Genomic DNA, 26,730 nt, shown 5'->3' with positions numbered 1-26,730 from the left:
AGAAGCTTAGATTATACTTTTATAAAAGCAGTACAATTGTACAAATTTTAATGTTTATCATTAGATTTTAAGAGACACAAAATCATTATTAGTAGTTTTTTCTGGATTAATGGCAGAAGTTCATAGGCTGAATCGAACCAGCGGTAATGATCTTCCCAAAACTTTCTCGCCACCCTTGCATGTGGCATGGTCGGTGAGACATGGCACTCTCAAGTTAACAACATAGCATTCACAGATAGCGGTTATGAAAGAGCCTATTTGCGTGCGATCTTTAGCAATTTTTTTGGCGATTAAGCGCTGCGATGTATTAATATACAAGTACCAGAAAATCGAATGCACATTTTGGACGCCATTTTATCCGGCAGATTGAAACCAAAATTCCATACAAAACTTCAATTGTAGTTACAAAATCATATACTAAATTGAATGTACCGAAGTCATTGCAATTTTAAGTTGTGCCTTTTTTGCATGTTTGTAAAAGTACAAACTGTCAACTCCTTCATAAATTTAACTCCAAATTTTATACTTATTTGTACTTTCGATTTTAAATATTCGGACCAAATTTTGTTCAACCTGTTCTCTTTGTTTGTAGTTGTCATGATGACTCATATTCGTATAACTAGATGACGGATTTTCTCTGCATGGATGTTGCTCAACATTTATTAGAAAACAACGAATTTAATGTATAGACATCCCCCTCTTCGTAGTTAATTCAATGATTGTAGTGTTCACAGACAGATAGGCCTAATTCCAAAAATGTGTTTTCAAACTGAGGGAAGTCTGAGGAGTTGAAAGCATCAAAGTAACGCTAGCGCATTTAAAATCTCGATAGCAGAATGAATACGATTTTTCTTCGTTGGAAATCCGATGCAGAGCATATTTGAATTCGTTATGCTAAATTTGTCGAAGAGATCAGATGTCATCTCGATGGTGTGGAAGGGGATGACGGAATGCAGACTCAGGTGACATAGGCGTCACTTGATCACAGTTAAAAAAGTCAAAGGATTATCACCCAATAGCTTTTGTACTTCTTAAAAGCTGGATGTTAGTCTAATTAAAAAAAAAAACTTTAGATTTCAGATTTTTTTAAGATTTAATCATCTTTAATCGTTTAGTGAGGCATCATCTATTTATTGGCCACCTATAAAAATAAAACGGTAAATCCCAGTTTATTCATATTTTAAAGGACCCATTTAAGATAAAGTTTAAATCAAAAGATATATATTCGAAAATTTAATAAGAAACTTTGAATATAACATATTAAATATCACTAATGCTTACTTCTTTTCAGATAATAATTTTAAAATTATTACTAATATAATATGTATAATAGAAGAACGCATTGCAAGGATAATACTATTAAATTACTTTATAATATTAATATTCAAAATTGAACATTTATGCTAAAAGTAGGAAAATTCGTACTCTTATATTAATTATACATTTCTTATTTTATCCTATTTAACTACATATAGAAAAGTATTAAAAAATGAAAATCATAATTAAGAATTTATAGTTTGAATCTTTGCTGAGAAAACCATGAAAGCGGATAAAGGTTTGAGAAAAATAAATGTGAAAAATAAATAATGAAATCTGCACTGCGTTTGTTGAAATACTCGAAGGAATTATTCAAATTATTCTATAAAAGTTTGTTTCAATATAAATGCCTTTTTTGTACATGGTATTTATTTAAATAAATTTTATTGTAAATCTTTTCCTGATGTGTTCTTTACATTTTCGAATTTAAGAATTTCTGCGATAGTTTATAATTTTTAACGAATTGAAAATGCCATTTTAACGCATATTTAAAATGAAATTAGTTCAAGCAATAATTAAATGTAATTTCATTTTGTCAGTAAACTGTTTCGACCTCTTCAGAAAATGAGTATCTAAATTGTCATAAACATATATAGTATATATATATATATATATTATATAAATATAAGAAATAATTAATTATAAAAATAATAATTAAACCATTATTATATAAATATAGTAATTGTCATTGAGAAAAATCGTCATAACGCAAAATGTTGTACTTTATCCGTGACGAGTATACTTATCAAAATCAATTAATTTGTTAAATGCCCTCCCTCCATGGCTGAAGAATAGCATTGAAATTATCTTTTAGCGATTGGCTTTGTTGATAAATGATAAGAATGAATAAAAATTATCCTTAAAATTAACAAATATTTAAAACCGAATGACAATATTTACTAATTATACTAAGAAAATAATACCATCAAAAATTCTTCAAATCCAGGATTAAATAAATTGAATAATTCATTAACTGATTACTCAGAAGAATATTTGTAACGTATCTGAAAAGTGTTTTTAAACAAAAATATACATGAAATATTTATGTAATTATACAATCACGCATTCTTAAGACATACAAAAAAAATTTAAATAATTCAGATAAAATCTTTGCATTCACTTAACAGATTAGTAAGTGAAAATCGCAGGAAATCGTTCATCGTTACGATCGTCTGGTTGAAAAAAAAAAAAAAAAAAAAAAAAAAAACATGAGTCAGTCATCAATGAAATCTTATTATTCGCTTCAGCTGTCTGACCGTTTCCGGTTGGACGATAACTTACTACACGGACTTCTGCAATCACCTTTTCTGTTCTTTCTGGGAATCTTTGGAAACAAATATTTTCTTTAAATCCATTTTACTTCTACTATCAGCTTGTTTGCACCATTTTCTTTCCATTAAAGTTTTAAGATAGTTCAAGATAGATAACCCTCGTAACTTTTTTCCGATCAAACGTTTAAACAAAATCTTTTGCATATTAACAGTGTGTTTTTTATTGTTCAGTTTAACAAAAAGGTTGGCAGTTTAGTATTTTGAATAAGTAAAAATATTTTCAAAATTATAAATATTGTTATGTAAAAAAAATGTTAAACCCAGGTAGCAGGAACAATTCATTGAAATTTTTTTAAATCTATTACATTTATGAAGAAACAAGACAAAATTTATCGCTTTATATATTTATTCACCATAATATTTTTGTTACTTCCGATCATAAAAATTTAAAAAAAAATTTGTTTTGTTATCAAGTACAGAAAAGCTCACAAAAATTTCTAAAATAAAATATTTACATTTAACTCTAGAAAAAAAAACAAATGATCAATTTGCGATAAGCTTATATAAAATAGTTCATTTTGTATTAAATAAAATAAATATTTTCTGTTGATAAGACATGCGAATAAAGAAAAAAAAAAAACTTGAATTCGTGATATTTTATTTTATGAAAATTTAAAGCATTTAACTTTTAACGTATAAAATAATTTATGTTTTATTAAATACATGTTAGTAAACACTTTGTAACACGAAATAATTTTAATAGAATTCAGAAAAAAAAAACAACGTGCAGAGAAACACCCTAATATACAATTTCATAATCATTGTGTTAAAAAATACAAAAAATCCTTGAAAAGTGAAGATTTTTTTTTTTAAAATTTATTCCATTTTTTATAATTGTTTTTTGTTTCACATATCACGAATTTTCATAATAATTTAAAAAAAAACATTTAAGACTAAATATAGTTATAAAAGCTTAAGAATTAAAAAATAACCATGTATTATGATTCATAATTAAATGATTCATAAAATATACCAATATAACTCAGAGAATGATAACATGCATGAAAATGAAAAATCTTACTAAACTGGAAAATATAGATAAAAATCAAATTTATTCTGGTAATTGGAAATTTACGTCATAAACAAAGAACCTTTACAAATAAAACTGAAAATCTGAAACAAAGAACTCATCAAAAAGTTAGCCTCATATAATTAAAATTTTAAAATTTTCTTAGTTAATATAAAAAGACATAAAATAAAGTTTTTCCTTACAAATGAAATATAAAACAAAAATCAAGATAAGAATGAAGACAGGTCAGGAAACGCAGATTATCTTGATGAAACAGCAGAAATGGTCTCTACAAAACTTTCTCGCACACTTTTTAATAAAATTGTTGTCCCCTCTGCCTACAAAAATTGTAGATATTCAACAAGGCTATAAATGCAAAGAGAACTCAGAAGTTTATTATCGGAATCCTATACATAAGAATTCTGTGTATCCTATTCTAGTAAAAATATACTTTAATACAATTTTAATACATGCATTAACTGCTTAGCATTGGCGAACAATGGTTACGATATAGCGATTTTTGGCATGCATCTAGGTGCGATATTTGGCGATTACTCGCTTACCTGCAGTTAATGTATATACAGTACACTCCCGATTATCCGCGGAATTGGGTGGCACGGCCGCCGCGAATAACAAAAATCGCGGATAATCCGAAAAAAGCTAAAAACGGGTATAGCAAAAGAGAAAACAGTAAGACTTAACTTTGAAAAATCGTTTTATGTACAATAAAACGTAAAATAAACAGCAGGAAATGTTTCACTAACGCTTAATATTTTAGTATATCACTCAAAACTAACCTAAAATGCATTTTGTTAATGAAAACAGAAAAGTGCTTTGTACTTACGAGAGGCGTCAAGGATACACAGAAAAATTAATACATATGTACTGTTTTAATACTTTAATGTATTATGTAATTACAAAAGCATAACTGTAAAACTACACCTTTTTAAAGAAATCAGTCATTTGTGTTTGCTTCTTGCTTTGGAAGCATTTTCTCTTTGCTTGGAAGCAAAAACAAACACTTAGTGCGGCAGGCGCGGATAATCGGGAGTCTACTGTATACCAGAAAACTGAATATGTATTTTTGCCTGGTTGACTGAAACCAAAATTTAACATAGAATTATAATTGTAGTCACTAGATCCCATACCAGATTTCATTTTTTTAAATCCTTGAATTCTTGAGTTAATGCGCTTACATGCATAAAAATAGTACAGACACTCAACCCCTTGATGAATCTGGTACCGAATTCGATAGGATCTATATGATAGATGCTAAATCTGCAGATCAAATTTTACTTATTTAAGTCTTCACGTTTTCTATAAAGTTTGTGGCGAATTGTGATGCGCGAGGATAGAACCTGGGACCTTGTGGTTCGCAGTCCAGTAACATGACCATGATACAAAAGCAATTGTTCGTGCAGCGTAGCAGTTAACTGGCTTATAAGCTTTCACCGCAAGTTTAAATGTATCAAATAGCCGGACAGAAAGACTTCCTCAAATATATCTATCAAATTTTGAGCGAAATACATTCGGACGAAATCTGTCTCATCGGCTGTACTAATACAAGCTAACACAATAAAACGAAGAGAACTAAATGGATAATATTTGGTACACAGATGCAATATCTAAAAAAAAGAAATACATCAGATTTGGAACCAAATCTGCCTAGGAGATGACCGTCTTTCAGTCTGTACTTTCAAAAGCATGCAAACGCGATAACTTAAGAAACTCAAGATTTAAATAAATGAAATTTGGTAAATTTTGTAACTACAATTTTAATTCTGTGTCAAAATTTGAATTTTAATTGGAAGGAGAGGGGGAGCATTCCAAATTACATATACTATTTTCTGGTGTTTGTATATTAACCTATAACAGCGATTAATCGTCAAAAATCGATTTTTTTTTTGTACTACTGTTCTCCAATGACATACAATTTATAAACAAGTACAGGTTTTCTTTGCTAAACTGTTCGCATTAATAAAGGTTTACTGGCAGCTGGTTTACTTTATTATACTGCGAAGCAGGCAACTTTCATATGTATGGCTCTTAAAATAAAAATCTGAGCACTCGAAGCGTTCACGCCTATCTCAAGATCCACAATGCAGGATAAAGGGGGTGAGGTGGGATAACACCTTTAATGGAGAATATGAGAGGAGGTTTTGGAGAGATCGATCCCACTGGTTTAAAATTAACAAACTAATGCTTAAGTTTTTCATCAGTTCTTTTTTTTTTTTGCATCGATCTTTTTCGATCAATCGATTTTTTTTTATTTACAAGAAATAAAAATTATTAATTCAAAAAATTTTTTCCTGTGATTTTATGTACCTTGTACTTTCATAGAAATTTGTTGTAGAGTCAAATATATTTTTCATCGAATAAATTTAATCCCACCTTATCCACCTCAAAAAGTATCATTTCTTTGCTGAAAGATTCGATATTATTCCATAATAGATCTCTAAAACGATAGATTTCTAGAGCCTGTTTCTTCTTTTAAGCCTATCCTATTTTGTTTGGGAATAACGTATGTATCACAAACTGGGAATCATGACAAAGGAGATACTATTCGAACGAACCATACATCAAACACACTGTGATTTGTTTCATTAAACACATAGCAACGAAAGGACAATGTTCATTGATTTTTTCTTTGCCATTTGATCCGTAGGAAGTTGAATAAAATAAATCTTGTATCAGAAGTTTGTCGCTTTTTTTTTTCGTAGCAGATATGCGCTTTTTTATGTTTGTAGTAATGCCAGAAGTTAAGAATGGAATCTTTTATATTTTTCACATTAATTTCATGTTTTGCAAATGAGGGGAATGATTAAATTTTTAAGTGCAATATTTTAAATACAACAATTTTCTACATCCGATGAATAATAATAAATACATATGATATAGAGGCCACAATCAAGTAAATAAAAAAGCTAATTAAAAAAATATGCATATGAATTGCAATAAATAAGCTGAATTCTGACATCATAAACAAACACAAAAAAGATTTAATTTTAAAAAGTGTACGTATTTTTTCCTTGTATAAGCATTTTTTTATAAAAATGTAATAATAGATTCCTCGTATAAAAAATTAATAAAGAAGAAGTAATATAATTGTTAAAAAAATGCAACATCGAGTATACCTCCTTGAATCAGTATAACCCATTTTAATATTATATTTGTCCGTTTGTGAGCATCAAAATTCTAAAACATAACAAGCCAGTCAAGTGAAATTTGGTATGTGAATCTAATACCAAAATAATCTATCTTTATCTTATTTTGGAAGCTATCTACAAAACGAAATCGTTTTGCCTATCAGCTTGTGCATATCTGAACATGATAATTGAAAATGACAAAGATTTAGATAGATGAAATTTTGCATCAAATTTTATCGTTAGAATTATAGGTCAGAGTCAAATTTTAAATCCAATCTATTAATTATCAAACTGAATTTTCGTTATATAGATTAGTATGCTTTTAAAAGCGATAATTAAAAAGATATGATCATATATATTTTAGATAAATAAAATTTGATATGAGGTATTGACATTAAGGTTTTAACTGTATGAAATTTTTGGTTCAATAAATCTCAGCAAATAATACAAAATGCATACTCAATTGTCTTCACAACAGAACTAAATTAAACTGGGTCATATGATGGCAGTGTCTCTGCAGCTGATTACAAACTTATATGTTGCGGTTACAGTGATTAATCTTTTATTATCACACTTAATCATGTTTAGTATTGGTAATAACCAGTAATTATTTATATTGAGTAGATTTTTAAATCGATTATTATGAAAAGTTATCGATTTTTATATGAATAATTTCCGATGCCAATTCGTACTAACATTTACTCAAGTGTAATAATATCCAATAACACATACTAGTTTCAATTCACTATAAGTGACAAAGTGCAATAAAAAAACGTTTTGCATATTTAAAACAATGAAAGAAATCTAATGCCATCAAAAATTTATTTTAAGCCACCGATAGATTTTATTAAAAACATAATACAGCTCAAAAATTTAGGGTAAGATCTACGTACCATAGTTCGTCGGTGTAGCTACTTGCACTTCTAAATTAATGTGTTCACATAAAGAACGGTTATATATATATATATATATATATATATATATATATATATATATATATATATATATATATATATATATATATATATATATATATATATATATATATATATATATATATATATATATAAAAGAACAGCTATACATAAAATAAACATTATTTCGTGAAAGATCCGATATTCAAGGTTCTTTAAAATTTCAAAATTTCTCAAAATCTCGTGATTACATTTTTTGATCATTACAATGCATTCTCTTTGCCTATGCATCCATGAAAGAAAGAAGCTTAAATGTTTAACATGAATCAGCTTATATTCATGTTATGTAAAGGCGACGGAACGCTGAATTGCAAATGATGTTAAGTAGCTTTAGTCCTTTCATTTGAACTTCATTTTACTAGCATGAAATACCGAAAATTGAATTTTCAGTATTTGAAATATTCGGACAAAAAGGAAAACAGAATTATAAAATTGGTATCAAATTTTTGAAATGGTATGATGTTTGGATCAAATTGTAATTAAATTATGCATTTAATTGTGAGAATTTTTTATTCGTATTTTACGATGATATTACAGATACTTAAGTATTTAATGCAATTTTGTGCCATAAATTAATTTAAATAAATTTTTAAATTTATTTAAATAATGAATTAGTTAATTAATTTTTTGCCATAATTAATTCTTTAACTATTTGCCTCGAGCTTGTATTTAAATGGCATTATTTCCTTGGCAGACTTCTGTTTGATTCTTAAGCATTTCATGCAGTTTTTGCCATTAATTAGTTTTTTTTAATTCTTTATCTCGAATATGTATTTAGTTAGCATTATCTATTTCAATGGTTGGATTCTGTTTGGTGGTATGCTTTCGTATTTATTCAATTAACGGTAACTGAAGTATTTGACCTTTTTATGAATATTATAATTTTTTAACTGAATAATATCATTTTATTCAAAGCATAGAAATTTCAGTATTCAATAATTTAATGCATGTATAAGCCATGGGCATGGTAGTTAATTGGGGGATAGTATTGAAATGATAGCTTATAAAAATTTTCATCGTAATCAATTCCTTAAATCCACCAGTTCTTAATTTTTTACTGTTTTATACTTATTTTCATTAAAACTATGTAACAATCAATAGGCCAGCGTCCTGGCATAGGGGTAGAGTGTCTTCCTCGTTACCTGGGCGTCCTGCGCTCGAATCCCCGTTCGGGCATGGTTGTTCTTCATCTGTTCTATCTGTGAGATGTGTGAATGCGCCCCCCTGTGAAAAGGGGTTGTGCAAGCGAATGTGATGCGCGAGTAGCTAAGACGTACTCTTGGCCCTAGATGGCGCTACTAAAACAAGAGACGCTCTCTTGGCTTAAAATCGCTGACTTCGTCAGAAAGCTTGTCGATGGCAAATGCCATTACAAACAACAATAATCAACGAGAACCAGTTCCTTTAAAATCCACATGTATTTTTACAATATCGTGAAGTTTGAATTCGCCTCGTCATGTAACTATGTATTTCAGGAAATTATCGACCCCCTTTGAAGTATTTTTGTAAAAATATTATATTAGCCCTCAATTGTGATGTAAAAACGACAAGACAAATCTCACTCATTGGGATTCTTCTTCTGTTTCTGAATTTTGTTCCTATACACACAAACACAGATATATTTTCAAAACTGATTTATTTTCTAATTAGAAAGCGAATGACCAAAAAAAAAAATTATTTACTTTTATAATGATTTCTGCCAGTTTATTTAACATTTGAGAATGACAAAAAATTATACTTTTAACAAGAGCATTTTTAACTTAAAAGAAAAGGAATAAAATGATGTAACTGAACTTGTGAAGGTGAAAAGACATTCGCATGGAAATCTGGGAACCCAAACACGTCGTTTTTTATGGCGGTTCCCAGAACAACACTGTTTAAATAGATATCCTTAAAATATCCCAAATCAAATAAACATTTCAACGAAAGTCAAGCCTGTTAAATTATCGCCATTAACTGGTAGATATAGCAGACGCAAAAGTATCGTTATTTTTTTCACGCATTGTCTCCTTTTTACAAAACACGAAGCGTGACCCGCGAGTTGCTTTTATCTCGGGATCGTATTCCCTTCATACTTACAGTAAAAGTCCACTTACAACTTACGGGACCTTCGTGTAAAAAATAGGCGAACAGGTGTTTCTTTAAATAAATAAAGTTTTTAGTTAATTAAAAGTGTATAAGAAGAAAAAAATCCCGCTACAGTCTGCCGGAGTGAAGGTCGAAATAAGATAAATACACGGTTTGGTTGTTGAAAATCAACCAGTGGATCAGGTTCTGGAAGGGAACATGAATTGTGTTAGTCATTCTAAACCGTTTTGCTTCAGCACATTCCTGTTCGTTTAAATGCTGAAGGTTTTGTCAGATAGCGTTAAGAATGCATGTATAATTTATGACTCTCTAATGCCAATGAGAAGCTAATTTCTATGATTTTTGAAATTTGTGAGATTATTTAGCACACAAACGCAATCATATGAAAACAAAACGAAGGAAAATTATCGCTTCAACAAATTATTTTGTTGATTTAAGAATGATGTTGGAAATTACAGCCCTGAACTTTTTGATCATTTTAATTTTTCATGTACGAAAAAGATGGTTATAGCAATCCTCGAAATATTTAATCCTTACTTTTATATAAATCTTCCCGTTTTAGATTTTCCTATATAAGAAAATAAGCATATATTTATAATTATATTTTCCGGCTTGTGAATGAGATAAATCACCAAATGGAATGAGTGAAATCTGGCACGTGATCTTCACACCAAATTTGCAGATCTTTAAATTTTGGGCGAAACCGGAATTGGAGAATATGATAATTCAAAAAGTCAGCAAACTAGATAGATAAGATTTGGCTTATATTTTTTAAACATAAAACTGTGTGAACTTTTGAGCTAAATTTATCAAAGAGTAAACTTTTTATCAGAATATCTTTTCTTGTATTCATGGAACGTACTTAACTGAGAAAGGTAATAAACTAAATTAATAAAGTTTAGCTTATAATCTTTAAACAAAAATTGTATGCTTATTTTTAGAGGAATTCCGTTCATAGGCAGATTTTTCAATAAAATTATGTGTCTATGTACACTCATGTCCATAAAGTAAGGATAATGCAAGTTCAGGAAAAGAAAGAGTCAGAAGCAAAACAAATGTGACTTATTTGTAAAGCCTATTTAATAAACAAAAGTTAAAGAACAAAAAAGATGCTATATGTTTGATATCATAAAAAAAAAAATTGCGATTTTTTGCTCCCTGGAGCAAATTACAAATATATATATATATATATATATATATATATATATATATATATATATATATATATATATATATATATATATATATATATATATATATATATATATATATATATATATATATATATATATATATATATATATATATATATATATATATATATATATATATCCAGAATAATTCCTCCGCAAACGAGCAATCCTGCACCAACCGTAACGGTGTCGCTCAATGATGTTCTCTTGGTGGTAACGGGTACCTGGCGCTCTCCATATGAAAGACCGGCGAGAATCAGACTTTCTTTCTTTCGCCACAGAATATCCCCGAACTTGGAATCTCTAGGATTCCCTGTCGGTTGAAAGGATATACGTGGGAGTATTTATTAAGATAAAAGAAATACACATAAAAAGAAAAAAATCAATATACACAAAAAAAGACATAAAATATCAATATACACATAAAAAGACATAAAATATCATCAATACACATAAAAAGTAACTATATACAATATTATAATGATGAGGGAGGTGTTCGGTGGGGAGTATGAGTAGATGAAATCTATTGAAGGTAATATATTCTGGAGAAGAGCTTGGTTGAGAAATGAAACGAAAATTTATACTGGGCTTGGGTCTGGAGAAATCAATTCCTCGTTCTCTTGTAGGAACCGCACAAGATTTCTAATTTTAACCTTGGACATCTTGTTTCTCATAACGTTGGTCCACCAGATATTTTCTAGGTCGTGGATGGGTTTTTTGAGATGAAATGATGTGGTGAGAGGGCAACTAGTGGCATAATGAAGGGGATCGCCTACTTCGCCGCAGCCACATTGATCAGATCCTTTAATATGGAATCTCTTGAAATATGAAGGGAAAGGGCCATGGCCAGTTGCAAAGATAATGTCAAGCCTATTCCAAGATGATGGGTTAAAGGACACTTTCGAGATGATTTGATGGATGTTTCTGCCAGTTGAGCCATTATCCCATTCTTCTTGCCATCGCTGTAGGCTCAATTCATTTACAATACTTTTCAGATGGCTTCTAGGAGCTGGGTATTGAACGGGCGTACCTGCAGAAATGGCCTGTTTGGCTAGGGAATCTGCAACCTCGTTTCCGCTGTGGCCTGCATGTGCTTTAACCCATCCTAACTTAATAGAAGGTTGGGGGAGCAGAATGGCTTGAATTTCCTGAACAATTGGGCTTGAGGTGGAGAATGAACTGATCGCTTTTAAGCTGGACTCGCTATCACTCCATATTTTAGCGTTATGATCGTATTTGCTAGCCCATTTACATGCTTCCTTAATGGCCAGCAGCTCTGCCTGAAAGACAGAATTATTTTCGTTCAGTTTGCCGAGCCACTGATGAGTAATTTGTTCGTTTTGGAATACGCAGTAGGCAAAGCCGGTTTTCCCCTCGAATTTGGACCCATCTGTAAAAATATCTGTTTTGTTTGTAGGTTGGAATTCTTGTTTGAGGGAAATTATGTCCTCAAGAAGAAAGTTTGAGGGGAAGAATTTTGTGTGAGAGCATTTCATCTCGAAGTTCTCAGGATGGAATGTTATATTCTGAAAATGGCTAGGTAATTGAAGACGACTTGCTCTTACATAGGTTGCTTTTGCTTGCGCTTTGATGTGAAGTGGAAGAATTCCTTCTATAACTTGCAGTGCTGCCGTGGATGTTGTTCGGAATGCTCCAGAAATACTCAGGAGAAATTTTCTCTGTATTGAGATTAGGATTCTTTGTTGTCGGGATGAGAGCGAGAATCAGACTGGAAGCTAAACCTGGACTCGCCAGAAAACACCACACAAGCCCACTGTTGCGGTGTCCACAATGCATGCTCTCTATTTTAGGCTAACCGCAGGCGACAGTGAGTTGCAGTAAGTGGAACATAGCTGACAGGCCTACGAACATATGGACCAATCTGCTCTTAGCGCCTGTACACGATCTGCCTTGAAACTGTCGTACCAGTGGTTGAAGAGAGCTGACGAGACAGGTCTGATGATGTGCTCCGAATGTTTCTGTTGGCAGTAACTGCTAAATACCGGTCCTCATTCGGCGTTGTAACTTGGGTGCGACCTGTGCTGTAACGTTCTACTCACATTACCATCATCTTGAAATCGTAACCAAAGCCTGGAGATGACACTCTGGGTGATTCCGAGTTCCTCGGATACTTCCAGCTGGGTACACCTACATTCCAGACGGCCGTTAATTCTACCACATAAAAAAATATCCAAATGCGTTCTTTGTGTCATAACTATGCGGGCATTGCACTGAAAGGCTTATAAAGCGCTTGCGAACAATTTTACTTCTTTGCCTGTATATCTTATACATCACTCTCTGACACTCTCGTCATTGTGACTTACTATCGGTGTCATCTGGTGGCTTCCTGCAAATTGCATATGATTTTTGAAGATGTGTGTAGTCATTTTACGGGTGTTGTATGTATTTTAGAGTTCGATTTCCGGGTGACTCTGAATTATCATTAATTTATGGACATGAGTGTGTATAAGCAATCTCAAGTATCATCCTCGTCATCTGATCTCGCTTCAAAATTACGAGGTCTGTACCGAAATAGCCTTAGAGTTGCTTTAAAAAGAGAGGTTAATATAAATTAACTGATTCTTGAATGAATACTGAACTCAATTCGTCAATGGGCAGAGGCTTAAAATATATCATTAATTATGGTCATTGTATAACAAGGTGTCGTTTGATGAAATTATACAATAAAGCTGAAAGGAGAGCATTCGTGTTAATTTGATCTTTCAACTTATCTGCATCATAATATTCAATTCAACAACTCATGGCGAACAATGATGCAATGATTTTCTTATATTATGATTTTTCCTTTCTCTTATGCGAAATATCTAAAGAAAATCTTTTGCAATCGTTCAAAAATTTCAAATAAGATATTGACGAATCTCCTAGCGTCAGACCACCTGGAATTTGAGAAACAATTTTATGAGAATTATGTCCATCTGTCGGTGAGCACGATGACTCAAATAAAATTCGAACTCTGGAGTTTACCTTCAAATTTGTAGATTTCTGTCACATTTTGAATGAAATCTAAACACAGAAAGTTACTTTGCCCGTCCGCCCTAGGGTAATTTCTAAACTTAAAGAGTGAAATGAATAAAATTTCGTGCGTAGTTTTAACACCTAATGTGGAGATAGTTAAGTCAACCAATTGACTCTCCGACCCGCCACGAAGGCACACGGATTTAAACCATAAGGCTGAATGACCGGACCGCCGCAACAGCAACACTGGCGGGAACTGTGGTTGAGTCCTAAGGGCCGTCACCAGCCACGGTACAACCCTCCCAGAAGGAAGTACGTCCCGTCATCGATTGAAGGGGTCAGATCCCCACCTATTTGTGTATCCTCCGGGGTGGCGAGATGCAACTACCATGCCGGAAGCATCTCATCCTCATTTCGAGGTCCACCTCCCCGAGGGACTGTGGAGATACGTATCTAATTTTAAACCAAATCCGTTGAAAGGGTGACCGTCTGTCAGTTTGTACTTTCACGTGCATGTAACTCGAAAACACAATGACTGAGATAAATGAAATTTCTTGATACAAAAATTGTAATTTTGAATCAAATATCTTCTACTTTCATACACAATTCCTCGTTATGGCCAGTGTTTTGTTTAGTTTCGTCATATAATGAAGGTTGGCAAATTAGAGAGATTACAAGAATTAGGAATACAAGTTAGGTTACTCCCTTTTGACTTTTCAGGTCCAAAATTTACAATTATGGTAATAAAACCCTTTATAAAATTATATTCGTTTCCGTTACCTCTATTTTGATCCATTGTGTCCTTGTATACATGGATAGACTGATAAACCAACAATTTATTTTATTTGATTCTTTGCGCCAAAATTGGATATTGCTCTAAATATTTAATTAAATTGCCCCCTCTAGAATTTAGTTTGTCTAGCATATTGCATTTTTCAGTCATTGTGTTCACAGACAATAGACAAAAAGGTACTTATTTTTGGAAAATTAATAAGTAAAATTTCATTCTGACTTGCGATTTTTGTTTGGAACAATCAAATAAATGCTAAAAACAAAAACATCTATAATTCTAAAACTGTGTAGGTTGCTGAACTTTAAAATATGTATGCTAATGTTGTGGGTGCTTAACGGAATGATTTAGCACCTTAAAATATGTTTGGTAATTTTCTGTGTGCTTTGCGGAATGATTTAACATTTAAAAATATATTTATTAATTTTGAATGTGATGATTTGAAATGATTTAACAACTTAAAATATGTTTGCTGATGTTGAATGTGGTTAATGGAATGAAGGGGAAACACTTTCTATAAGGAAAACCGCTGAATATCGATATTTAGTGCTGCCATCTGGTAAAAAAAGCTAGTACTACCTAATAAAGATTAAATTAAAAAGTAAAGAGGAGCGAAATATAAATTCGATTCATCAAATCATGAGATTAGTAAATAAAGATACGTACAATCAAGTAATAATTCAAACTAATAAAACATATCTACAGATATTACCAATACGATAACAAAGTCGAAGCTGACAGAAAAATCATAAAAAATTCGAATTAATGAAAATAGGATCTAAAAACGCAGGAAGGGAAAATGACACTTTTAAAAATAAAAACAGTCGCCAATTTATTAGTAAAATTTAAAAAATTCAATAAATAGTATACATTTAATATACAATATAAAAAGTAGTTTTAATTAATGAAATAATAGAGAGAAATTTAAAGCATTTTTAATTAATAATTTTCAGAAATAAATATGCAATTTTAATAAACAAACAATATACAGTGTTTTGAATAAATGATGCCTTCGGCGTCAAACGTATACAAAATTGCTTAATTGAGAAATTTTTATTACTTTTTAATCGAATACATGGTACAACAGTAAGATTCTAGAAGAATAGAAAGGGGGCTTTGGAAAAGTATTCATTGATGATCTTTGAGAATAAAGGAATAAATGAAAAAAAAAATCAGAAATGAGAGCTTTCTTTTTCAATATTTTGATGTAGATGAGGTTTTAACATTATGCGAATGGAAAATTCAAGGGATCAGGTTAAAATTCGAATTACAAATGAATTCAAATTAAAGTCTGGCAAAATTTTGTTAAATGTACAGGGAATTGTTGAATCGAAGGATAAATTTAATTATTTGATTTTTATAAATTTTTTTATTATATCTATTATTTCTTAACTAAAAGAACACTTTCGTTCTCTAAATTCTCATAAAGAAATTCTCTTTATAATTTTGAATATCTCTTTCATAACAATTTACATTTAAACTAATTCATGTACGATTGTGTGCAGTAAGGATTATGAGTTATTTTAATGTGAATTTGTTGCAACAATACATATACTATTAAAATAATTTATTCCTAAAAATTGGCAATTCAGAATAGTATTAGTTATAATGTGAAAAATGATACTCTGCGTAGAAGTATGCTTAACTAAATAATATTTAGAAACAATTTATAAAATGTTACTGTATAGCTAAATTCAATCATTCAACTTCAGACGATTTCTTATTTTGCTTGTATAAACTGACGGATATTTTTAATCGATGTTTTATGTAATGCTTTTAAATGTGATTTATTGCATTGAGTTTTACGCAGAGTGATTCAAAAGTCTTTAGACAATCTTAAAAGTTAGATCAAGCATATAGCAGACTATCATTTTTGCAATAAAACTAGAGTATGTGAAAACACAAAATCAAATGTTACAAGGGTTCTTTGCCAATGAATTAAAATAAAAAATAACATTCAACTTAACAAAATTTCAAGACTGATTTAATGCAACACGCATTCAAATCAACGCTACATTATGATATTAGTTGCATGCATTATACTCCTCATTATGTTAACATTAACAATAAATCTTTTGAGTACTTAGAGTAAGTGTTCAAAGAACTTACAGTTTTCGGAAATACATGCTTCTCGTGCAATGTAGGCATGCTAGTGTAAATTTGTACTTTATTTAATTTGTATTGTTTTCTTTTACTTAATATTTTTTAAGAGTATTGTTTTCTTTTACTTAATACTTTTTAAGAGTATTGTTTTCTTTTACTTAATACTTTTTAAGAGTATTGTTTTCTTTTACTTAATACTTTTTTAAGAGTCTCTTATAGCGATCCTCTTTGCTTTCGCTATTCCATATTCTATTGTAAAAGTGACGAGCTTTCCTATATGCAATCTACCCTTCAATTTAATTTTCTTCATACAATAGCAAGTCTTATACAGTGGTTTGTTGTCAACTCTCGGTGGTTAAGCTCTAATGGACGTCATTAGCTCTAATACCTTGTACACCCACTGGCTGGCTGGGCATAGCAAGATATGAAAGTCGAGTCGCATCCACTTCGATGACGACACATACTTTTATGGAAGGGATTATTGTATCGTAGAGGTGATGACCATTAGAACTTAATGACATACCCCAGTTCAGAATTGTCATGAAGATTGCCCTTCTACTACCGCAGGACAAGGGTGACTTGTGGTTTGCTGTTACACAATAATAAATAAGAATTGTATAACAGCAATAACTACCATATCTTTGAGAATAAGTTAGATCCAATTTTAGAAAACCAGAAGTAAAAGTGTTAAACCGCCTTGTCCTTATATATGAAAAAATATTAAGTTCAGGGCCGATTTCATGGTTAGAGGATATGAAAAAAACGCGCTTGAACAAAGCTAACATTTATTCTTAGTCCCTTAGAATAAAAAGAATTATCAATATCTTTTTAACTGTGAATACATTATTATGTTAAAAACTATATGCTAATAAGTTATTAATGTTTAAATTATAAATTTGTAGAGGGACGAGACTATTTATAGCTTCATTATGAGATCGATGAAAATAACAGACGAGTTTCAGGAACAGTTATTTAATTATTTTCTAAGTTGCACATTTCACAAGACAAATCAAACACGAACACGAAAATACACGACATTTACCTAGAATACAATCTAATGATGACCCTCCAGAAGAATCATGGGAAATATACTTTGTTGTTAATAAGGCAACGCCATCTATTGTGTCAAATGAGAAGGTAGTAGAGTTATGTAACCGCTACAAATTAAAAAAAAAATCAGTAATATTTTTTCATTTAATGCAAATTTAATAATATTTTATCAATTTAAAAAATTAATTTATATATTTTACTTCTATGCTTGGCTAAGTGCTTGAAACAGTAACAGGAGCACTTACAAAAACTCTGATTAAACGAAAATACTCTCATTCCATTGTTGTAAGACATTTTACCTCGTTTCATACTCATTAATCTTTTGTAAACATGCATTGAACCAGCAATGAAACATCTCGATTCATTTACTTGCGGTGTCTCCCTTGTTACTTTTTGTCGATATTTTCTTATGGTGCTCTAACTCATCACCGAAAGAAAAGGAATTAGTGTTTCGTGTTTGCTTCGCTTATGGACTCTTCTCATATGTAATCTTTTTTGTTGGAAAAGTTTCTTCTCTTCTATTAGAAGACTGCAGCTTTGCGTGAGTCTTTACCATCATCTAACAAATTACTAAGTATTTGGATTAAATGGCCTTTCTTTCTAGTAAGAGTTGCTCAGAGGATGGACGATGTATCACGGAAACTTTTCTTTGTTTGTAATGTTCCGTTTAAACAATTATTGCCTTCTTTAACTGCGACGATTATTGCTTTCGTATTGGTGTGAATTATGAAGATCGTAATATTTTTCTCTATGTATTGGTAAAAATCGCTTTGAATTACTGTAATAACTAGGTAATAGTAATAAAAATACTGAATCTATGTACAAGTTATAAACTTAGAGATTTATCAAGTATTGTATGAGTTATATTATTTACAAAGCATGGATTTGTTTTGTGCGATATAAAAAGGCTATCAAAATTTTTATGCAAATATCCGCAATTGAAGTATTCTTTCAAATTTCACCCAAAGTAATTATTGAACTTTTTTTTTTTTTTTTACAAAATTGTCATCAGCGATAGGATTAAAAATTTCCATTAATTAAATAAGGATTGTTCTTTTTTTTTTTTTACAAAAGTACCATTACATAAATTTATTGCAGATTTTGGTGCCGGCTTCATGGCATAGGGGTAGCGCGCCTTCCCTGGTCTGAGCGTCCTGCGTTCGAATCACGGTTCCAGCGTGGTTGTTCTTCATTTGTTCTATCCGTGAGAAGAGTGAATGTGCCCCCCCACATGTAAAAAGGGGCTGTGCAAGCGAATGTGATGCGTGAGTAGCTAAGACGTGCTCTTGGCCCTAGTTGGCGCTACAAAACAAGAGACGCACCCTCGGCTTAATTTCGTTGACTTCGGCAGGGAGCTTATTCATAGCAAGTGCCATTAGAAACAACAACAACAGATTTTGGTAGGTTCATTCCTAGATAAAAAGCCATAGTAATGTGAAATCAAAGTTCCCTTCATTTAATTAGCATATCTGTTATACAAGGAGTGTTCAATTGAAACGGTCCGAACGAGCACTGTGGGTATAAATGAAGACTTTATTCAAAGTCTACACGATAGGCCTGAGCACAATGATCCCTTGATTAAAGAGCCAAAGGATTCATTATTCTTAGAAAATAATAATTTTTTTCTTTTTAACTTATTAGAAATTATTTGCCTCTTAATTTTTTATTTTCTAAATTATTAGAGAAAATATTCTGCAGTGTACGCACAAATAATACGATTGTTTTTCAAATGTCTAAATCACTCTCTTAAAAATAAGAGGCTAATATATATTTCCGTTCCAACTAGTTAGCAGATTTTTAAATATCAAATCGAAAATTAAAAACATTGCATTCTAAAAAATGGTATTAATATTTAACTTTTGTTCAAATGTATGAAGGAATTAATATCTTTTTATTTTGTATAGTTTTTTATAACAATATTTTGTCTCGAATTATTGAAAACGCTTTTTGTTTCATAGGTACTGAACGTTTGTACGATTTTGATGTGCTGGCTTTCATTTGTTTATCTATAATTTATATAAACATATAACTTTTATTGTAAAGAAAATTATACAATATTGATATTCTAGATTTCTAAGAATAAATATTTAATTTATACATGGGGTAGATATAGTTAAATTTAATATTCTATTAGAATGATAAATATTATAAATCGTCTTTGGATATCAAAATAAGATTGTAAAAGCATGAAATTCCAATAAAATTACTCTTAATAAAATCAGATTATTATATTTTAATTCTTGGTGGAAATGCAAGAATTTCTTTTTAATGATTGAATTTAATTTTCTTAATTATACATGATCGAGTCTTATTTTTTTTAAAATAACATTGCTTGATTTTTGACAAAAAATGTTACTTTCTACTTCACAATTACACTAGTAAAATGGCTTTTAAAGCCCTTTTTTATTATTTTCCATTTTTAATATTTTCGTTATTTATGATTACGATTATTATGAAATCTAGAAATTAATAGGCTTTAAATGAACTTTTAAACGATACCATCTCTATGAAATCAATTTGTAACTCATTTAAGTGTTAATTCATAATTAAAAGCTCTAAAATAATTAAAATATTCAGTTATCATCTGAAGTCATGTTCAAAATTTCAGAACTCAATTACAACATGAAGTGAGTAAAAATCGATTAGACATTTTTATTTTTACAAACTAAAATAATGCAAAATTGATTAAAAGTGTTTAAAAGCACGCTTTTATTAATGTAATAAATATTAGAAATGACATTTTTTTAAAATTAAGAATCTGGAGTTCAAAATGAAATCTTAAGAATATGAGACGCTTATATAAATAATATAAATAACTAGAAAATTAAATAACATTTATAACAATTTCTTTTTAATTTTTAAAATATTTTAGGTATATACTTTTTTAAAATATTCATTGTAACTTAATTTCTTTATGGAACTGTTTTCTGTTTATTACTCTATTACAATGTGGTTTTGATTTCCAAGGTTATGATTCAAAAAATTGTTTTATTCTTAGAACATAAATAAAAACGTTTTATTTTAAACAAAAATTAAAATAAAACGTTTGATAAAAATGAATTTTTTTATCAAATTTTTAGAATTTAACATATTTCTCTACGAAATCAGCAATTTGAAGAAGGTGCATAAATATCAATAATTAAAATCGCAGACAACATACTCAAGCTTTGTATCACACAGAAACTATTAGTCTACTATGAGTCATTTAAAAAAGAAAGAACGAGAAGCTTTTATAAAATATCTTTTATAAAAGCTTCTTTTTTTTAAAAAAAAAGGAAAGAAAAATAGGAAGTTAATTAATTAATTGTTTTGTTTCTGAGAGAAAAAAAAATTATGCATTCTTCCTTTTTCTGAACTTATTGATTCAAAAATCTTGGTTTTTTTTTCTTTTTTTTTTTTCGTTAAACTGATAAGTGGGGTTTTTCTCCAGTGATCATCAAAATTTATTTTTCCTCAACCCACAAAGCATACGAAGATATTTTCCTCTGATGATATTGCTGTTTCTTTTTAATTTAATTATTGGGAATTTATCATGTTGATTTGCATCTAGCAGTAAAATATTATGAAATTTTGTTTTGCTATAATTTGGTTGCGCGTGAAATAATTTTAATCTAAAGATACATGGTCTTCAATTAAATATAATTATAACAATATTTATTGGGAATGAACAATATTCTATGAAATTACCTTAAATTATATGAAATTACCTTTTATTACTCGTCATTATATAGTTTTCAATGACGAGTTGGAAAATTTTAAAATCAGGATTTACATGACATAATCTCCGCCATAATATTCCATTCAAATAAAAAAAACCAGTTCAAAAGCAGTCATAAAATTATTATGCATTTTTTGCTAGGTATTTTATAACCGAAAATAAATTAATTATTAATTTTATCGAAATATAGATGTAAGCATGTAGAGATTTTCTTATTACAACTCTCAAAGTATTTAATAGAATTATATATTAAATTCTATTTAATATTTGCACCGTAAAATCGATAGATTAATTTGAAATCATACAAATATGGTGCATAACATAATTTTTAAAAAGAAATGGTTTTTGGCTGTTGTTAGAATATACGTATTTAAATTTAGATATCATTAAGTAAATATTTTTTATAAAAGAACAATAGTATTTTAATTTAAATAATATGCAAACTGACTTATATAACTTATAACTTATGCAAATATTTTATAATATTTTTATATAAAAAACAAGTAATATAAAAAAATTAAAGTCAATTCCTACTTTCGCAAGAATTGAACTCATATTCTTCACTCTCACGTGAAAAAATACTGAAATCCTTGCATTTTACCGATTGAGCTACTGATTGTTGATTTCAATTTTTATTACAAACTGCTGAAAATCTATTTAAAGTATTAAAAATTAATTAAATTTGATAATCAATGAATTAATATTTGAAAAAACTGTATTAACATCAGTGTCATCCACTACAAGTTTTGAAAAATGTATTTGAACACTTGAGTGGATGAATAAAAAGTATTTTATTAACGATTGAACATTTGAACAAGATGTATAAATATATATAGGGAGAGTGTGAACTAATAGTAGGAATTGAATTATTTGTCTACATTTGCTATAATGTTTTGTTATAATAGTTTAAAAATAAATTTAGGATACTTTTGTTTTAGTGATTGATTAGTGATTTAATGATTGATTAATTAACATGTATCTAAATTACATGATTTAAACTCGATAATATTCTAAATTACAAGGTTTAACTCAACAGGATTAAAGAAGAAAACTAGACACAATCCGATTTCATTAAATTGCAGACCTTCATGCAAAAGTGAAAAATTATTCCGCGATTCTTTAATACTGCCACCAAAAAAATACAAATTTAAGATTAAAAATAATTATAATAAAAAATTTAAATATTCAGCATATTAATACAAAAGTAATACGATAAATTATTTTCATTATTTTTACTTACATTTATATGCACATTTTTAATTTTAAAATTCAGTAACTTTATATTCTGAACTTCTTATTCAAAGTATTATCGAGCTTTGACTAAAATTTAAGTTTAAATGGACACATACAACTAAATACATATAACAATAAAAGCATATATGCGGAACCTTTCTTAAAGATTATTTCTTACCTTTCGTGTGATAATGCTAAATTTTTTGCATGCAATTACTTACAAGATACCCAAGATATTTTTTTCTTTCTTCCATTTCTTGGATAAATTCAGTTCGAAGCCAGGGAAAGCGAGGAGGTTCGGTGTTTTCCATGGTAACTCTTTTCCTATGACGTGTTTCAAAACCATCCAAATCTGATAGTTCGTTAATGGCAATAACATCCTGATAAGGTCGCCGACTCACCACTGTATCACTATCGGGGTCGACGTTGAATATCGTCATTTTAAATGTTATATATTTTACAATACATCAGAGGAAAATTATTTACAAAATATCTGTAAAGGTGTCAGAGTGAAAGTTATGAACGACATCGCTTTCAGTTTTCAGCACGTGAAAAATATATGTGCATATGTTCTAAAGATATATTTGACTCAGCTAAAGCATTAAGTTTGTTAACGAATCCAGATAATATACCATTATACAAAAAACATCATTTCAGAAAACATGACTTTTAAGTGTTTACTTGGAATGTGGTAGAATATCAAAATCGACTAAAATGATTAAACATTCATTATTGGAAATTCTATTTACATACAGTAGACTTTTTGAAGTAAGCGATGATCAAAAGTACGACTTTATTACATGTAGACTGAAATTATTTTCTATTTACAGGAAAACGCAGTTTTTATGTTATCATTTTTTTGCTTGTTTACATAGTCGATAATCGTGTTTACATAGCCAATAATTGATTTTCTGAACATCAAGAGTTCAACTTCATCAGCAAATATCTTTAAGAACATTCATTTTTATATCAAATCAAGTTCATCAACATATTTCACCAAGTTTCTAATAGTGTCTGAACAACTTTCGTAGTCGATAATCAGTGACTAAGAAATTTTGCAGCCAGTTTTCATCAATACTTCTTTTCTTATATACTTAATATTTTAAGCACATTAAAACATTGAAAGAGTATCCAAAAATCATACAGAATTTTTATTCTCTGTAGAAGTCGATTTGAGTCTTTTAAGAGTTTATATTTTCAGAATTTTGTGTGAATTTCAAAGCCCTGGGAACTTAAGAACATTTTGCAACATTATAACGATTAGTACACAAATATTTTTCACTATATTAGTACACAAATATTTTCTAATTTCTACTAATTGCATTTAATTTTTCATACTTTTTTGCTGTGTAATCAGCCAAGCATGAAGTAAAAAAAAACATTCTTGTTATTTGATGATACAGTACTTCATAAAAAACACCCATTGAAAAAGAGAACTAGAAGCGAAATTTGTAAATCTAACAGTTTCTATATTTTCTGTACACCCATAGTTTATCAACTTCATGAATATTCAAACATCCTTCTGAACATTCGTTTCCATATCACATCAAGTTCATCAACATATTTCAACAAGTTTCTATTATTCTCTGAACAATTTTCATATCATAGAATCCAAAAATATTATATAAATATTGCATAATGAATACTATTTATTATACAGACATTCATTTGTCACCATATTAAACCGACACTTCACTAGCCGATCTTCAAATGTTTCGGTGTTTTCACAACATATAGCATTTAGCGGAATCTACATAATAATATGAAAATTCCACCCCCGCACTAAGACAAGCAACCCAGGAGAATAATTAATTTTCGTTCACATCTTCCAATTCTTAGAAGCAAGTTTCGATATTCCCTTCTATTATATGACCTACCATCACTGCTTTTTCATAAACGCCCAGTTCTTGAGGGCTTCTGCAATTCATCTAGACCAGATTAACTCCTGCATTTCCATCGGGCAGAGGTTTTTCGGGGTGGGTGTGAAGCGGAGAGGGAGAGCCACCTGTCGATTATTGTCGTGCTCCGTGGAACTGTCTCTGTTATTGATTCTTACCTCCCATATGCCGACGTCAGTAAATCGACGCTTGGTATTTGTATACTATTGTAAATGTTGTTATGTTCTGCTAAATCCAGGATACGTCTTTCAAATTGCGTGCTCTTGTCTTTTTGGACATAAGTTGCGTGAGATGTCGGGAAACCAGTAAAAACACAACGGGGTTTTTACCTCGGTTATGAAAAGTTTTCATCTGAACCATCGATTCTTTCGATTTTTGAAGTGAATTTCAGAGAAATTTATGCATAGGGTGTTATTTTGCGCTCCAAACAGAATTACTGATTCTTGGGGTTTTATAAATAATCTAGTTGGTGTTCTGAATTATAATTTATTCATACATAATATTTTTAACATAAAAATATTTCTATATAAAATATAATATAAATGGCACTGTTCATTGTATGCGTATTGAAGTAAAAGAGAAATTTAGGCACAGGAGGTTTTTGACTTCCCGACAGAATTGCTGATTCTTGGGTTTTTATAAATAAACTTGCTGTTAGGAATTAAAGTTCTTTCGCGTATAATAACGAATATTTCTGTATAAAATATAATATAAATGGCACTATTCATTGTATGCGTATTGAAGTAAAAAAGAAATTTAGGCACAGAATGTTTTTGACTTTCCGACAGAATTGTTGATTCTTGAAATTTCATAAATAAACTTGCTGTTAGGAATTAAAGTTCTTTCCTGTATAATAGCGAATATTTCTGTATAAAATATAATATAAATGGCACTGTCCATGTGTGTCTATTGAAGTAAAAGAAAAATTCAATAAAACAGTGATATTCAAAATCTCTGCCGAACAAAAGAGTATCTATTAATTTCTTTATTCGAAAATCATCTGCGTTAAATTTTATTAAGGAATTAATAGCAAGAAAATAAAAATAGCACAAAAATGAAATTACTAATTCAAAGATGTTTTCTTTTTTTAAAAAAATATCATATTTACTTTTTTGCTTTGTAGAAGACAAATAATTCTTATACTTATTTTCAATTTCAATTTTTTTGAATTAATTTTTCATTTGCACATTATTTTACCGGAAAGCTATATTACTCATAACATGTTCCTGTAATTTTCTTTAAACTTAACCAAATTGAATTATACTATATTCAGAAATATTACATCCAATTTTATCATAAAAACGATTTATTTTTAATGGAAAATCCAAAATAATAATAATAATAATGAATAAAAAATAGCCCTTTTAATAGCCTTAGCAAAAAAACTCGGTTTCCTACTAACATAGATGGAAAGTGGATATAAATTAGGACAATCTGTTCCTACTTTACAAAAAGAAACTGCTATGCTCCTCTGACAATTTTCCACTTAAAAAATGATTATGGACTGACTAGCACCACCTGACAAGTTTGTTTCTTGTGTTTATACAATTACTACGATCAAACTAAAATGTTAGTCTGTATTTACAAGTTGTAGATTTAAAAAGAATATTATAGATTTAATTGTGTAATAATGCTTTAACATGTAATTTTTAAAATGCCGTAAATACTTTTTTATTAAGATAATTCAATTATTTTGAAACATTTTCCTCCAAATTTTATTCATTGTTTCTATAAAATGAAAATAGACGTTGTCACTTTAACTACTGAGTAATTAATGATTTGTGTAAAGAATACAATCTTAAAAACAGCTTCTAAATATTAATATATTCCAATCCTGAGAAATTAAATAATTAAAAAGAAAGGTGGGGATATAAATTAAAAGGCGTTTGTCTTAATTCTTTTCA

At 29.6% G+C, this 26,730-nt stretch overlaps 1 protein-coding gene across 2 annotated transcripts in view; it reads right to left on the bottom strand.

Annotated features, from left to right (window-relative positions):
- LOC129981745 (ninjurin-2-like) overlaps window positions 1-23,569 on the bottom strand; it is a 64,131-nt gene extending 40,562 nt beyond the window's left edge. The window contains exon 1 of one of the 2 annotated variants that reach the window (XM_056092722.1): window positions 23,150-23,569. In XM_056092722.1, the coding sequence (XP_055948697.1) occupies window positions 23,150-23,368 (219 nt within the window). In that variant the 5' untranslated portion in view covers window positions 23,369-23,569. The remainder of the gene's footprint in view (window positions 1-23,149) is intronic. The other variant, XM_056092723.1, reaches the window with a different exon arrangement.
- Between the last annotated feature and the right edge of the window lie 3,161 nt (window positions 23,570-26,730).

The sequence above is a fragment of the Argiope bruennichi genome, chromosome 8 (assembly GCF_947563725.1).
Source record: "Argiope bruennichi chromosome 8, qqArgBrue1.1, whole genome shotgun sequence".
In the NCBI taxonomy this organism is placed as follows: domain Eukaryota; kingdom Metazoa; phylum Arthropoda; class Arachnida; order Araneae; family Araneidae; genus Argiope; species Argiope bruennichi.
Note: the sequence above shows the minus strand (reverse complement) of the source record. Positions and strands in the feature narration are given on the sequence as shown.